At 40.8% G+C, this 15,819-nt stretch overlaps 1 protein-coding gene across 4 annotated transcripts in view; it reads left to right on the top strand.

The window, feature by feature from the left end:
• Window positions 1-15,819, top strand: part of LOC137645973 (protein bric-a-brac 1-like) — a 90,218-nt gene that overhangs the window by 67,628 nt on the left and 6,771 nt on the right. For 3 of the 4 annotated variants that reach the window (XM_068379065.1, XM_068379066.1, XM_068379064.1), the window contains exon 6: window positions 6,557-6,825. The exons of the other annotated variant lie outside the window; for it this stretch is intronic. In XM_068379065.1, coding sequence (XP_068235166.1) covers window positions 6,557-6,825 — 269 coding nt within the window. The remainder of the gene's footprint in view (window positions 1-6,556; window positions 6,826-15,819) is intronic. 4 annotated transcript variants of the gene reach the window in all.

Genomic DNA, 15,819 nt, shown 5'->3' with positions numbered 1-15,819 from the left:
TTACTGCCGAACTGTATGGCATACTAACCGCTATTGAAAAAATAGTGTTGGAGAAGGAGGGTAATTTTACCATTTTTAGTGATGCAAGGAGTGCCCCTCAAGCATAAGAAGTTTTTAATTCTAGTAACCCTCTAGTTTTAAAGATTTTAGAACGGCTTTTTATTATTGGTCGGAGAGGTATAATGATTCGATTTTGTTGGGTTCCAGCACATGTAGGTGTGTCTGGGAATGAGAAGGCAGATTTACTGCCGAAGAATGCTGCATCTGAACTGCTACCAAGAATGTATCCCATTCCCTGTATTGATTTCCTACCTAACATCAAGAAATGGTTTTGTAATAATTGGCAACAGCACTGGGATAGTCTAGATGGCAATAAGATGAGAGGTAACAAATTTCATATCTCTTTGGAGGAATAACATGATGCCCCGAAAGTGGGAGACTTCTCTTTGTCGTCTCCGCATTGGTCACACTTGGTTGACAGAGTTTTTTCTGAAGGGCCAACACCAACCGTATTGCGGAGACTGTTTGGAACCTTTAACAGTGAGGCATTTGTTGACCGAATGCCCCAATTATAATAACTTAAGAAATAGATACCTGTTTGAGGCTCGAGGTGAGGATGGCAAGTTCATCCTTGCCAAGATTCTTGGACATGATGTGTCTTACTATGCGAGCGTTTTTTTTTAGATTTATTTCAGAAGCAGGTTTTCTGAAAACTTTCTAACTTCTATAATGACATCTTAACTTTTATAGTTTTAATTGAATATCCTTTCATTTTTTATATCAAATAAATGATATCGGCATCAATGACCTAAGATGTCAGGATGCCAGAAAACTTTAAATCAATCTATTAATTAATAGCCTCTGTACCATGGTCTTCCACTGTCTTGGGTTAGAGTTCTCTTGCTTGAGGGTACACTCGGGTGCACTATTCTATCTAATTTCTCTTCCTCTTGTTTTGTTAAAGTTTTAGTTTATATTTATATTTTAATGTCGTTACTGTTCTTGAAATATTTTATTTTTCCTTGTTTCCTTTCCTCACAGCTATTTTCCCTGTTGGAGTCCATGTTCTTATAGCATCCTGCTTTTCCAACTAGGGTTGTAACTTAGCAAGTAATAATAATAATAGTAATAATAACAAACTAATTGAACAACGGTGCCAGTGATTAATATCGAGGTCAGGAATAAGAAATTTAATAGATATGTCCAAAAAAATTGAGATGAGGATCAGAGAGGAGAACAATCCTCGAAGCAAAGGAGAATAAAAAAATTAAATACTTCTTCAGAATAGATTGATCACCGAAAATCTTACAAGACCTTCTCAATAAGCCAATTTCTTGTACAATTGAAGAGAAAATAGACCTAATTTGTTTCTCAAAAGTAAATTTGCTGTTGAGAATACCACCTAAAATTTGAGAGTCATACAGAGTTAGAGAAACATTATCAATGCTGAGAACCGGATGTTGAGCCAATGCTCTTGACCTACGTACAATGACTTAGTCATACTTTGAGTTTTGTTAGGATTCAACTTCATGCCCCATAATTTGCACCGTGCACAGATTTTAGCTAGATCTCCATTAAGAGATTCAGCAACCCCAGATCTACATTCAGGAAATGGAATTGATGCAAAGAGACTAGCATTATCTGCATATGCAACAAGCTAGTTTTATAGGCCAAACCACGTGTTATATGTATATAGTATGAAAAGAAATGGGCCAAGAATACTGTCCTGTGGAACACCAGATATCACATTCCTATACAGTACTCACTATGGTACCCATCAACAACAACTCTTTGCAATCTATTACTAAAAAAATCAATAATGATGCTAATAAAAAACACCCACTTCCAATTGTTTGAGTTTGGAAACAAGCACCTAATGATTAACACAATCAAAGGCAGCACTAAATTCAATGCCAATCATATGAACTTCTGACTACAGTAAAAGGATATCTGTACAGCATGGAGATTGTAAGAAGGGTATCAAATGCTTCAAGGCCTTTATGATAGCCAAATTTCATGCTAGGGAACAGATGATTACCTTCAGCAAACCTATTTAGACATTTTGCCATAAGACATTGAAAAACTAGATAATATGGGAGTTGTGGAAATTAGGTGGTAATCAGCAGGATTTAAGCAACCACAAACTCTTTACATAATGGAGTAACATTACCAATTCTACAACTAGTGCTAAAAGAACGTCTGCTTGCTAACGTGCGTAAAATAACAAATAACTTTGGAGCTAAGAAATCTGCCGTCTTTATAAGAAACAAAGGAAAAATACCATTTGGGTCTACACTTCCATAAGCATCAAGGTCCATCAAGAGAGCTAAACGACATTAGGAAAACAAGATTGAGGAAGATCAAGTTTCTCATTACTCTGCTTACTGGTAAACACATCATCAAAAAGGGTTGCCTTTTTTTTTTGGACAGTGAGTGACAGAGCCACCTGGTTTAAGTAAACGAGGAACTGTTACGTCTATACCGAAAAGTGCAGATTTAGAGGTAGTCCACACACTTATGTTCCTGGGTTGTACCAGAAAGGACTTCTTTTACTGTTAAATTGTATTTCTTTTTAGTAAAAGAATAAACTCTCTGAGCAAAAGTTCTAAGCTGAGTATAGCTATTCCAAGTCAAATTTTATCTTTAGAATGTTGCCATTCTAAAGATGATAGGCTTCCGGCTTCTCCAGATAATTACGTCTACAATCATAATTGAATCAGGGTTTGTCTTTCACTCGGTTTCTTAGCACACACAAATGGATACGCCTATCAATTTTGTTACAGATTCTCATTCAAAGGAACAACAGGCTCAGCACTATTATACAATTGTGACCAATTCAAGCCAAAAAGATCATTCAAAATGCCATTCCAGTCTGCTTGAGATTTTATATAAATCTTACATAAGTATGACACATCCAGGACAGGCTGCTTAGTCTTCTACTAATGAAATCATGCGAGTAGCTTCACCTATGATTTGCTCACAGCCTGATTCAGAGGCAAAGCCAAAGTTCTTAAGCCATTGGGATCAGTAGGCGAAACAGAATTTAACGACTTCTTATGGTGAGCTATGAAATCACCAACAAAAACATAAGAGGCCTTTTTATCATCATCTTGTATCTTAACCATAATGGTAAGAAGACAATCAAAGATAGAATCATCCATGTCTGGGTTCTGGTAGATTGAACACAAATAGAAGTTATGCCTGCCACAAACTTTAATTACCCGAATCTCATGACGTCTACATTCATAAAAGGACTTATGAGAAGCAGGGTACTCAGTCCTAACATACACCACCATTCCCTTGGCTCTAGGAATGACATTGCATTTCAGAATTATTGGCTTCTTAAGGAGCTCAGATGAGTACCTCATATTAGAAACCAAAGTTTCTGAGCACAAAAGAATATTATACTATCTGGATGCAACGGTAAGGTCTTGAATATTTGCATGTAGACCATGAATATTGCAATACAGTACAGTAGATGACACTGACAAAGTTTAGGACGTATTGATCCCAGATTTTTATTAATGTCTCCAGACAGGATGAGAATTAATAATGGCAATAAGAAAGATTCATCGTACTTAAAAACTAAATTAACAATAATGATAACAAAAACAATATGTACAGAAATATGAATAAAGTGATTGATAAAACCCATAGACTACAAATAAAAAGTCAGAAAAACTGGGCAACATAGTGGAGCCAATACACTATGTAAGGCTAAATGCCCTCAAGGATAGTCACTTTAACTGAAGGGAGGACAGCAAGGATTGTTTTGAAAACATAAGGAAACAAATAAGGAAAAGAACCTCTTGAAAAACCACCAGGCATCCGTGGCCCTTCTATTAAGCCTTCCCAACACACCATTTAAAAAAAAACGAGCAATAAAAAAAAAATTAGATAGAATAGTGTGCCTAAGCATACCCTCAAGCAAGAGAACTCTAACCCAAGAAAGTGGAAGACCATGGTACAAAGGCTATGGGGTATGAAGTTGAACCATAATTAAATATTGTAAATACAGTGTAGGTTGAGAATAGTGGATCCCCAACATCTAGATCTCTGCATCGAGAATGTTTCTTTAACTCTATATGACTCTTTCAAGATTTTAGGTGTGACTCTTGTTGTAAGTATACTTTTGAAAAAAACATTGTCTGCTTCTTTAATTGCACAAAATATGATCTTATTGAGTCATTTAATATTTTTGTTGCTCAATCTATTCTGAAGAAGGGTTTTAATTCCTTACATTTTACTGTGTTTTGAATATTGTCCTCCTGTCTGGTCTTCAGTTGCTGATTCTCATCTTAATTTGTTGGACAAGAAATTTCAGTGTATTAAATTTCTTATTCCTGATCTAGATATTAATATCTGGCACCATCATTCAGTAAGTTCTTTATACATGTTGCATAGGATTTTTCATAATTTTTAACATCCTTTGCATTCAGTTCTTCCCAGACTGTACCATCTTGTATGTAGTACTAAATATGCAGTTAATTCTATCAGTCATGCCTTCTCCATCATAATTACATAGTATTCTAGAAGTTTTATTCCTGCTCTGACCACACTGGAATAATCTTCCAAATCGGGCAGTTCAATTGGTGGAACTTCATAAATTCAAACTTGCAGTGAAATTTTTTTTGTTGACCTGGTTGACATAAGTGTCTCTTCATAGTTTTTATGACAGATCTATTTTAATATTGTTACTGATCCTAGAATATTTTATATCAAATATTCAATACTTATCATGTAATTTATTTATTTCCTTATTCACTTTCCTCACAGGGCTATTCTTCCCTGGATTTCCAACTAGGGTTATAGCCTAGCAAGTAATAATACTAATAATATATATGTTACAAGAGGATTTCTCATTAGGGACAGGTTGTTCAGTCTTAATAACAGTACTAACGAAACCAATGCATGATCAGACATTCTCGGCTGGAGGACTAACCTTGTTTGTTATAACACCAAGAAATTTAGTGTATACTAGGTCTAAGCAATAAACAAGATTTTTTAGTAGCCTCACTTATGCTTTGCCTATAGCCTGTTTGAGAAGCAAAGTCAAAGGTTCTTTTGCCATGGTGATCAGTAGGAGAGGCAGACTTTAGAATAATTGAAATTACCATCGAGCACAAGAGGCCTTTTTATCTTCTTGTATCTTAGTTATAATGGTAAGAACACAATAGAAGATAGAATCATCCAAGCCTGTATTCTGATAGATAGAACATAAATAAAAGTTATTTGCACAATCTCACTTGTTCAGTGTCTAATATTGCCATGTAGTTCACAAATATTGCAGTACACTAGGCAAAAAAGGTGGATCCTGGGATGCACTGGCACTGAACTTTGCTCAATAGCTCCAGATGGAATAAGAATTAAAATGGATAAAAAGGTCTCATCATACTTAAAAGCTAACTTAACACTAATGGCAACAAAACTATATGTACACGACAGAGAAAAGGAAAATGTACCTATAACCCTTAGACTAAAAGACAAAATGTCAGACAACATTGGTTAACAGGGTGGAACTGACTCGCCATGCAAGGTTTAGTACCTTCCAGGGTAGCCACTTAAATTGAAGGATGGACAGCAATGACAATTTTGAAAATGATTACCAGAGGAAGATAAGGGAGCAGATGTGGAAAAGGCCACCTCTTGATAAACCATCAGGCATCCTTGGCCCTTATCAGGAAATTGTTATTCATATATTAATGACCCAAAAATATCAGAATTACCAAAGCAGGAAAAATTTCCTTTAAAAAAAATTATCTCCATTATTTCTTGTACTGGAAAACTTCGAAGACAATGAATGGGATACTGTAGGAGTGATGTTCATACAGAAAGAAACCATTGAAGAAGAGTTCTCTGTAACATCAGTGTTCTACATCTGATTACCATCCAAAACCCTCTGGTAGTTGAATACCTGCTATAGATCTCAGTCAATTGAAAACTGTATGTTCCTGTAATTGACCTCATTCAGAATGGAGATGGTAAAATGTGCGGGGAGGCTGATCACATGTGTTTTGCATTTCCTGTTACTTGTCTTCAAGAAGTTATATGTATTTTGTTTGTTTGGGAATGTAAATTTTACAGTTGTGGGTCCTCTTCTTCAGCCTGTAGTTATTCACCAGGCCCTGGTTCCAGTGTTTACCTGGTCCCCCAAAATTGGTATTTTTCTTTGCCATTATCTGGATGACTGTTTGTCATGGCTTTTTCCTTATGAGAAGTTCCTCTGGTAACTGGCCTTACTTTCTTCACCTTTGCCATAAGTATTTTATTTTATACCTGACTAAATTAGGGTCATAGGGGAATGCCATACTGTAGAAGCTCCATGCATGCACAGTGAAAGTTTTAATTTCTGATCCAACCAGTTAGTGAAACGGGGATATCCCATGCTGGAGTAGATCTTGTGACTAATGGAGTTTGCACAGTAAATTGTTTTGAGCTATAAAGACATTATGTTTTTACAGTAATACTTTATAAGAAGGGACATTAAAGTTCTTATTTGAATAATGTTTTGTCTATAAACTTAACAATTATTATTTTTGGACATTTCTTTTTCCAGAGGAAAACGGGACGCCCAACATCTGATATTTGGAACCATTACAAAACTGAAAAAAGAAATGGAAAAAATTTTGTAATCTGTATTTATTGTACAACACAAAAATATGGATATCCCAATGCCACCAAAATGAAAATTCACACTGTCAAGTGCATTATGTGCCCAGAACATGTTCGAAAACAGTATAAAGAGGAATTAGCTCAAACAGTTGCAAAGTCTGAAGCAAATAAATCACTTCCTGTGAAGCAAATTCCTTCATTGGAGTCCCAAAGGTATTCTTAATTTTTTTGTATTAATACCTTGCACTAAATTGTCTTTCTTATTGAATGAACATTTCAATAATCTTACCTTATAATTATCATGCTACCATCTTAGCTACTGGCTTTCCGACCTCTAAATAAGCAATAGAGATCTCTCTCCCTTTCTCGTGATGCCCAGTTGTCCCTGGTAGTTTGTTCCAAGAACTTTTTACAGTAGATATTGTCTACACAGTCTTGATTTCTTTAGCTCAACTTAATTTAGTATTTTAAAAATACTAGTAATTTGGTAGTAGAATTTTGAGCAGGAGTAGAAAAGTAAGTTTTTCTCTGATATTAGGATAATTTACTGTACTGTATGGGCAAAATTGTTTGGAAAAAACATATTGCAGAATAGGTTAAGTTGTTACTACAAGATTTTGTAATAAAACCAAAACTTAATAGAAAGGAGAATAATGGTAAAAAAGTAATTTGAGGGAAATCTCACTAGGTTATTGGATACAGTATTGGGAACAAAATAAAAATAAATGTTATAAGTATTTGTTACTTAGCAACATACAAACCCTCGTCCTTTAATTAAGGAGTTGAAATGGGTAACGAGTACTCCTCCGACTTGTGAGTGTGCGGGGCAAAGCCTCCCCCCCTCCCAGTCTGTTCTCTGTTCATTTCTGCTTTGACTGCTGTTATTTGCACATGTGTTGTAGCACTCCTCAAAGTTGTGGATTAGTTTTTGAATGCTTGTTTGGTCATGGACTATGGAGTGGAAACAAGAAATTCATGTCTGGTGGGGAAAGTGCGAGCGCTGCAACTGCTTCATGGAGAAGACGGATGTAGACCCACACTCCCTTTGTGCTTCATGTTGGAAGCATGCCTACATAGGCATCCCCTTGCGCCGAGTGTCCATTGTGGCCTCCGGTGCAGTGGCAGGTGTATACTTTGAAGAGGAAGAAGCGCACTATGCGTTCGTTGGGATCCAACTAGGCAACGCCCAAGAAGATATTTGTGAAGGTTGCTGACATTGTTCCCGCCTATGGGATGTGTTTGCTTCTGGCACCTCTGTGCTTATACCCCTCGATCGATCCCCTGGGAGTACACTGCATGGGTCAGTAGAGCTTGGAGCAATATTGGTTTCCTTTTCAGGCTTTGCTTGTGAGCTTGAAACTCCATGTGTTTTCTGCCCCATGCAAAGGCTGAAGGGACTTCTGGATCTGTGACTGTGTTTGACCTAAGGACAGCTTGGACTTCCTTAGGTCTTACAAGTAAGCCATCCATGACTATTTTGAGTAAGGAGGGAGCCAAGGCTGCCTCTTCCCCGGTACCCCGTGCAGGTTTGTGATCTTCCTGTGGTACTTCCTGTGGATCTTCCTGTGGATCTTCCTGTGTGAAGGAGTGGCGGTGTCCCTGATGTCAGGGAACAGAGGGGCTGGTAAGACTAAAAAGATCATCATGTCTAAAAAGAAGAAAGGTAAGGGTAAGTCTGTTAGAATAAGTATGATCCCTTTCCATGGTGTGAACCTGATCCCTGACCAAGTGCCAGTGCTCCCCTCCCTTTCCCCTGTCCATCTAGTGCTAGGGGATCCAGGGTCTGTGTGGCCTTCCTCTGTCAGTGGTCATGCGTCCAGCCCCTCGTGTTGACAGGTTGTGTGGCCCTGTGATTGCGACTTCCATTTTCCTTGTAACAGTGTACCCCAGTGTTAAGGGCTCCTGCCGGAGCAACCCGTGTGGTTTTCCTTGGGGGCAGCGTCATTGTTGATGATCACTCCAACCTCGACTGCTCTGCTTGCAGAATCAGGATTGACTGCTAGGAATTGTTAGAAGTGTGCATGCTATTCTTCCTCCTCCTCCTCTTCCTCTAGTAAGAGGTAGAGTCAGAATCAAATTCATAGGACGAAGAGGTCAAAGAAGTCCTTGAAGGCCAGCTGTAGTCTTGGGGATAGTGTTCCCCATGACTCCACCTTTCTTTCCAGAAAGGTGGACGGTACCCGTGCGACTCCCACCGAGGCGCCCCCCCCCCCATCAGTGTATGCGGCTAGAACCTTACGTTCCGACCCCGTGCCAGGACCATGGGTTCTGGCCGCTCTTGTCGTCCCATGATATGTAACCGGGCCTGACCTGGTATTATTATTATTATTATTATTATTATAATTACTAGCCAAGCTACAACCCTAGTTGGAAAAGCAAGATGCTATAAGCCCAAAGGCTCCAATAGGGAAAAGTAGCCCAGTGAGGAAAGGAAATAAGGAAATAAATAATTTATGAGAATAAATTAACAATTAATCATTCTAAAAACAGTAACAATGTCAAACAGATATGTCCTATATAAACTATTAACAACATGAAAACGGATATGTCATATATAAACTGTAAAAAGACTCATGTCAGCCTGGTCAACATAAAAACATTTGCTCCAACTTGGAACTTTAGGAGTTCTACTGATTCAACTACCCGATTAGAAAGATCATTCCACAACTTGGTAACAGCTGGAATAAAACTTCTAGAAAACTGTGTAGTATTGAGCCTCATGATGGAGAATGCCTGGCTATTAGAATTAACTGCCTGCTTAGTATTACAAACAGGATAGAATTGTCCAGGGAGATCTGAATGTAAAGGATGGTCAAAATTATGAAAATTCTTATGCAACATGCGTAATGAACTAATTGAACAACGGTGCCAAAGATTAATATCTAGATCAGGAATATGAAATTTAATAGACCGTAAGTTTCTGTCCAACAAATTAAGATGAGAATCAGCAGCTGAACACCAGAGAGGAGAACAATACTCAAAACTGGGCGGAACAGATGTGTGCATGGCACACAGTTGGTTCCATGGATGATGGAAGAGCTGTTACAAACTCCATCCCCCTTCCTTCCTGGACATTGGATGGCAGCTCCACTTTCACTGACTTGTTCATGGAAAAGAGGATGGGACCATTTGAAGCAGTACTAGAGAACTTGCATTCTCTGGTAGGTAGAGAATATGGGGTGACAAGCCTTGCTTCTCTTGCCTTAAGGCATGGGCCCATAGTTAACTCTCTACCCCGATCCATGGCATAATGTGCCTCATCGAGTGCCACTAGTTCTCATCCTAGGAAGTCTCCTTCCACCATCTCGGGCTTGCCAAGGCTTTCATCTGCCCCTGTATACATGCCTGGTTCTTTCCTAGGGATAGAACAGATATACCCATGTTTGGGGGCCAGATACAGTACTCAGGAGCGTGTTGCCGATCCTGCTGTGGCAGCAGACAAAGGTGCTCAGGGTCAGGATGTCTCCAGGACTTGACTAACTAGGGTTGTACCTTGGCAATTAAAAATAATAATTGTAATGGCCTGGGGAGGAATACGATGGTTCTGCCTTCGGGGAGGACTTTGGTCATTGATAAGAATTTTGGTGCCCCTCAAGGATTGAAGCCCTCATTAGCGTTGCCATGGTTAGATCTAGGTGATCTAGCTCTGGACCAAGTGGATGATCAGCTCTGTGGATCTTAAAATTAGCTTCATTCAGTCACCTCTACAGGGTTGACCAGTCAGTTTGTGCTCTTGAAAAAACCCCCACTACAAAGACTCAAGGTGGAAAGCACGGATTTTTCGGCCTATTGAGTTGCTGGCTATGGAAGCTTCAGCCTAGGCCTTTCTCATTGCTATGTCCTGGCTCGACCAATGGATGGGGGCATTGACGTATTGTACTTCACTAAGTCAACGGGGTTATTAACCCCCGGAGGCCTTGGAGAAGTATAAGAGCCTTATGCTGTCTGGAGGTAAGGCTATCACCTTCTTAGCTCATCAGACAGCTAACCTGGGAGCTAATTGGGTTCAGAAGAGCTGAGACACTGTGGTTTCTCATGTGTCAAAGCAGGTTAGCCCAGAGGTAATGTTGCATTTCGGAACTTGTTGATGTGGAATGCCATGTCTTTGCTTCCGGAAAGTTGTGTGCAGGTAGCGGTGGATTCGTGGACTAATTTGCAGGATTTCTCGAGCCTGGACTAATTTGCAGGATTTCTCGATCCAATGGGCTCTGGCCCTTCAAAAGGAACAACAGCCATACCTTTGTGTGTGCATGCGTTCAGATTGCCCGAAGCTTATCTCCGGGCGGGGGCTCTTAGATTAGAGCTCATAGCCCCTACATATCTTCGTGCTCGAACAGTCCTGCGGGTTTAGAATCGAGGAAAGGGCCTGTGTTTGTTCCAAGACCCTGTACAGCTTCCCCCACAACCTCTTCTAAATAGCCTTTGCAAGCACACCCTTTTCGACTACCACAACTTCTCCTTTCAAGAAGGGTGGTGGCGGGAAGAGGGAGATGTTTTGCTTTCCAGACTACCCCAACACCATCTCGCTAAAGGAAGAGGAGGAAGGGGTCAGAGAAGTGCAGCCATAGTCGGGGGACCAGGGTTACCCGTGACTCCATCTTTCTTCCAAGAAAGGTGGAAGATACCTGTCTGGTTCCCACCATGGGCCTTCAGGGTCAGTGTATGGGTCCGGCACCTTGCATTCTGACTGCTTCAGTAGTCCTGGGTAGGTAGCCAGCCCCAGTGTGGTAGCCTCGGCTGCTCCGGTAACTGGTCGGAACAGACGTATGGGTGGCACACAGTTGGATCCAAGGATGATGGAAGAGCTTTTGCAACCGCAATTATCCTTCCTTCGTGGACATTGGACGGCAGCTTTTTTCTCTTTCGCTGATTTGTTCACGAGAAAGATAGGACCATTTGAAGCAGTACTAGAGGACATGCGTCCTCTGTTAGGCGGAGAATGTGGTCTGACATGCCTTGCGTCTCCTCCCATGGCCTTGAGCTTGCTCAGGCCTTCATCTGTCCCTGAATACGTGCCTGGTTCTGTCTTGGGGACCAAATGAACATAGTGTGTCCTGGCTCGACCAGTGATCTTGGCTAGTGACTTACTTCGTAAGTCAACGGGGTTGTTAACCCTGGAGGACTTGAAGACCAAAAGCCTTATGCTATCTGGAGGAAAGGCCATCACCATCCTAGCTCACCAGATGGGTAACCTTCAGGTTAATTGGGTTTAAGGGGATCATCCACCAGGGTGTTTTTATACACACACACACACACACACACACACACACACACACACACACACACACACACACACACACACACACACACACACACACACACACACACACACACACACCCCCCCCGTATACCTAACGTTGAGTGATGCACTCTCATCGAGGGTTTGTTTTCAGAAGCCCAGAGTTCTCATCACAAACTTAATCTTTCATTGTATCAACAGGCTTGTGACACCATGTGTCAAGTAGAAAAACAAGTCTTGGATTCTGGTAATTCCCTTAAAGCAGTTAGGTCATCAAAATTAATACCGCCTGTAACGTTGATTCTATGTCCTGGTGGGAGATCTCAACCTGTTGTCCATTGATCCAGATGTTGCAGGTCTAACACAAGGAGTGTCCAGCGATTGACTTGGTAAGCAACCAGCAACTTTCTTGGCTGCTGAACTACTGCATTTTAAAATAGCATCAATGTTGGCATTTCAGTCTTGCTCCTGGTTAGACCACTATTGCTCAACATCGTACTTTGTTCCCACCTGTGGAAGTTGCCACTGTTGCTGAAGTGGGAAAAGAATAGCCAGGCAACACTTTTTTTTTTTTAGGAGGACAGTTTCATCCTGGTTTCCTGCCTCTCCTCTAGTGAAACCTTGTTCTCCTCCCCCAAAGCAGGCACTGCAGTGTTGTCTGTTATCCAAACCGGAACAATCCAGTACAAGAAACAAGGAGAATCCTCAAGATCCCTGACTTTGAGTGTATCCTTTGTGGCAAAGGGATTAGTGGTTCCCCTGGCAAAAATGAATGATAGTTCTCCTGGTGTCAGGGAATCCAAAGATCAGTAAGTCTGTGTTGGGTCCGAGTGATCCTTGGATAGTGAACAAAGTACTGTACTGTAATGATTTTGTGTGGTCTGCAATCTCCCTCAACCAAAACCTTCCAGTGTACTGCTTGCCAATATCAGACCCATTGTCAGCATTCCAGGATGCCTTTCAACACCCGCGGGACAACTTGGACCTATACACGTATCCCACTGTTCTGCTTTATGAGGAAAGCCCTCAATAGGCTGAGATGGTCGTCTAACCTATTCATGACTTTAATAACTCCATTGTCACGGGCAGAATTGTACCTTGATCTTCTACTGCTCCTGGTAGAGGTTCCAAGGGAGTTGTCTCCCCTTCCCAACCTATTGAGTCAACCTCATGTCGGATCTTCCACAATTCAGTCGGAGTCCTACGACTTCAAGCTTGGAGGGTGTCCAGCATCTCACTTAGAGATGGTTTTTGCAACCAATGGTGATGTCTTGATACCTCAGTTTATCAGACTAAGTGGGTAATTTTTTTGTGGTTGGTGTCATGGAAGAGGGGTGTCTCCACTTGGAGCCATTATATCTCTAATTACCAAATTTTTGCTATATCTCGGAGAGGAAAAACTCTGTGTAGTATTTGCCGTGAAAGGCAATTGATTGGCCTTGAGCCAGATCTATAGGCTGAAAGAAGTAGATATTTCATCTTCAGCAGAATTGTCTATATCTATACATAGTTTTGAGCAAACTTGGCTCCAGTTGGAAGTTAAACCATCTCCTTGGAATGTAATGGATGTTCTCCGTTCCTTGAAATCTTACGAGCTGTTAAATCTTGCTTCAGAAGACAGTCTTTCTGCTCACCCTGGCCTCTCCTAAGCAGGTCAGGGAGCTGCATGTTCTCTCCTATGACATTGCCCATTAAAGGGGATGGAGGCAGATTTTGTTCAGCTTCATCCCTGAGTTTGTTGCCAAGACTCAAAATCCGGCAGTTTCCTACTCAAGTCTTTGGGAGTAACCGATGATCCGGATCAGCTGCTTTTGTGTCCTGTGAAAGCGCTAAGGCATTATTTCAAGTAAACACAGGGAGCTCGCCCACAGGCAAAGCACCTTTTCATCAATATTGGGAGGATCAAAAGGAAGGTGACCAAAAGCACTATCTGTTCCTGGATTAGGCAGGTCATAAACCAGTTTATTAATCCTTGCCCTTTCCAACAACGAAAGGTACGACCAAGAGCTCATGATGTCAAGGGCGTAGGTACGTCCCTGGCATTTAGAAGGAACCTTTCTGTGAAGCAGGTACCACAGGCGGTTTATGGAAGTGTCAAACTACCTTCACACCCCACTACCTAAAGATGCGACACACTGGTCCCTAGGTACGTTCACTCTAGGCCCTGTGGTAGCTGGTCAGCAAGTGGTCCAGCTAATTTAGCTCCTCTTACAGAACTGTTAGCAGTCGTTCAAGGACAGGAATTATGGTTTTAGTTTGAGAAGGAGGTAAAAGAATGACCGGCATTTTCTTTTCTTCATCTTCCCCTCTCTTGGGGCACAGCATCCAAACTGCCATTGTTAAGCTGCTAGTGTCAATATCCTCAGTCATCATACCTCATCCTTTTCTTGGGTAGCAACCCCAGGTAAAAAGTTCCAACTAGTTTGAGAAAGGGGGTTCCACCCTCCTAAATTTGAGTTTCCTATGTAAAGAACGAGGGTTTGTATTCGTGTAAGAACAAGTGACAAATTTGGAAGTAATTTGTATTTACTAACTACTGTACATAAACCAGAGTTCTTTACACAAATTTTGCCTGCCATCACCTACGCCAAGAAGTCATGTCTGCAATCATAGTGGAGTACTGGTACAGTTGTTGACACCTTGTTAAAAGTTTTATACAGTGACCGTGTTCCAGCTTGCGCCATTATCTTCTATGTGACGAACTCATGTTTATTTAGTTAGGAAAAATGCAAATTACTTCCAAAATTTTTCATTTTTTTCAATGAAACATAAGCACATATGATATACTTTTTAAATATTTTTTGGGCCTGGCCTACTAGCAATTCTGTTGACAATATGTGACTAGGAAATGTATGCTCGAGATGTTGACCATAAGTGTAGATTGTTTAACAATGATATTTTTCACCAAAAAGATTGTTACTTCTAACCCTGTCATTAATGGGGGTTGTACCAGTAAATCTTGTTTATATAGTTTTTATGATTACTGGACTCTAGTCTTATAGTAATTCATATTTGTTCCGTAACTGAAATACAAACCACGCTATTTAATATGGGTTATTACTTTCGGCGTAGCTGAAATGACGAGCCATTAGAATTTTAGTGAGGGTTTACTACCCCACCGCTAGTTAGCGGGGGATAGGGAGGGTAGCCTGCTCCCCCCCTCCCCCCCCACACACCTGTGCTGAGTACACTTTGCTCTCGGCTCGGGTGGTAGTCGGACGTGTCTGCTCTCACCCTCGCCTCTTTGATAGCCATATTAATGCTTTTGTCTTTTTTACTTACTTTTTCTTATACTTATAATAAACATAAGTATATATTTGTGTATAGAAATGTAGTAAGTTTTCTTTTCAGTGTTTGTGCTGTGTGTGTGATGTACGACAACGACACTTGCGTAGTGCAAGGCCACCACAGTTCCACTTCGTGGGGAACGACCTCTCCCTCTGGTCCATCGGTCTTCCCGTCGGCTTATTCCGTTAACTCGGCCGCCGCAGGGGAACCGTCATTGCCTGGACTCCCTTCATTCATCTATTATCTTCGCTTTGCCTCTTTTCCTACGGGAAACTTGGATTCTCAGCGAAGGTTATGTGCCTTTTTTTAGATTGAATATGGTCTCTCTCTACTCAAGGTCGTTCACCCCTTACTACAACTACGTACTATTACGATAGCTCCTTTCCTGTTGCGGGTTAGGTTGCTATTTCCGTTGTTTGTCTCAATTATTTTTAGTAAAATTTGATTGTGTTTTAACTTTTCAGCTTCTTCGTTGGGAACACTTCCCTTCGGGGGGTCAGTGGTTCTCACTTTTAGTGTATATTCTTAGATGATTTAGGTAATTATAATTCCGTTTTTATTACAGCTACTCCGCCCCCCTTCTCCCGTGGATGTCATCTGGGGAAGGAGGGCGCATACTTAATTCTTATTTTATGTTATCCCCTCGGGGTTTCTCTTCGGAGTTCCTCCCTGGGGAATTT

The sequence above is a fragment of the Palaemon carinicauda genome, chromosome 8 (assembly GCF_036898095.1).
Source record: "Palaemon carinicauda isolate YSFRI2023 chromosome 8, ASM3689809v2, whole genome shotgun sequence".
In the NCBI taxonomy this organism is placed as follows: Eukaryota; Metazoa; Arthropoda; class Malacostraca; order Decapoda; family Palaemonidae; genus Palaemon; species Palaemon carinicauda.
The sequence above is the reverse complement of the archived record's forward strand: the minus strand, read 5'-3'. Positions and strand labels throughout refer to the sequence as shown.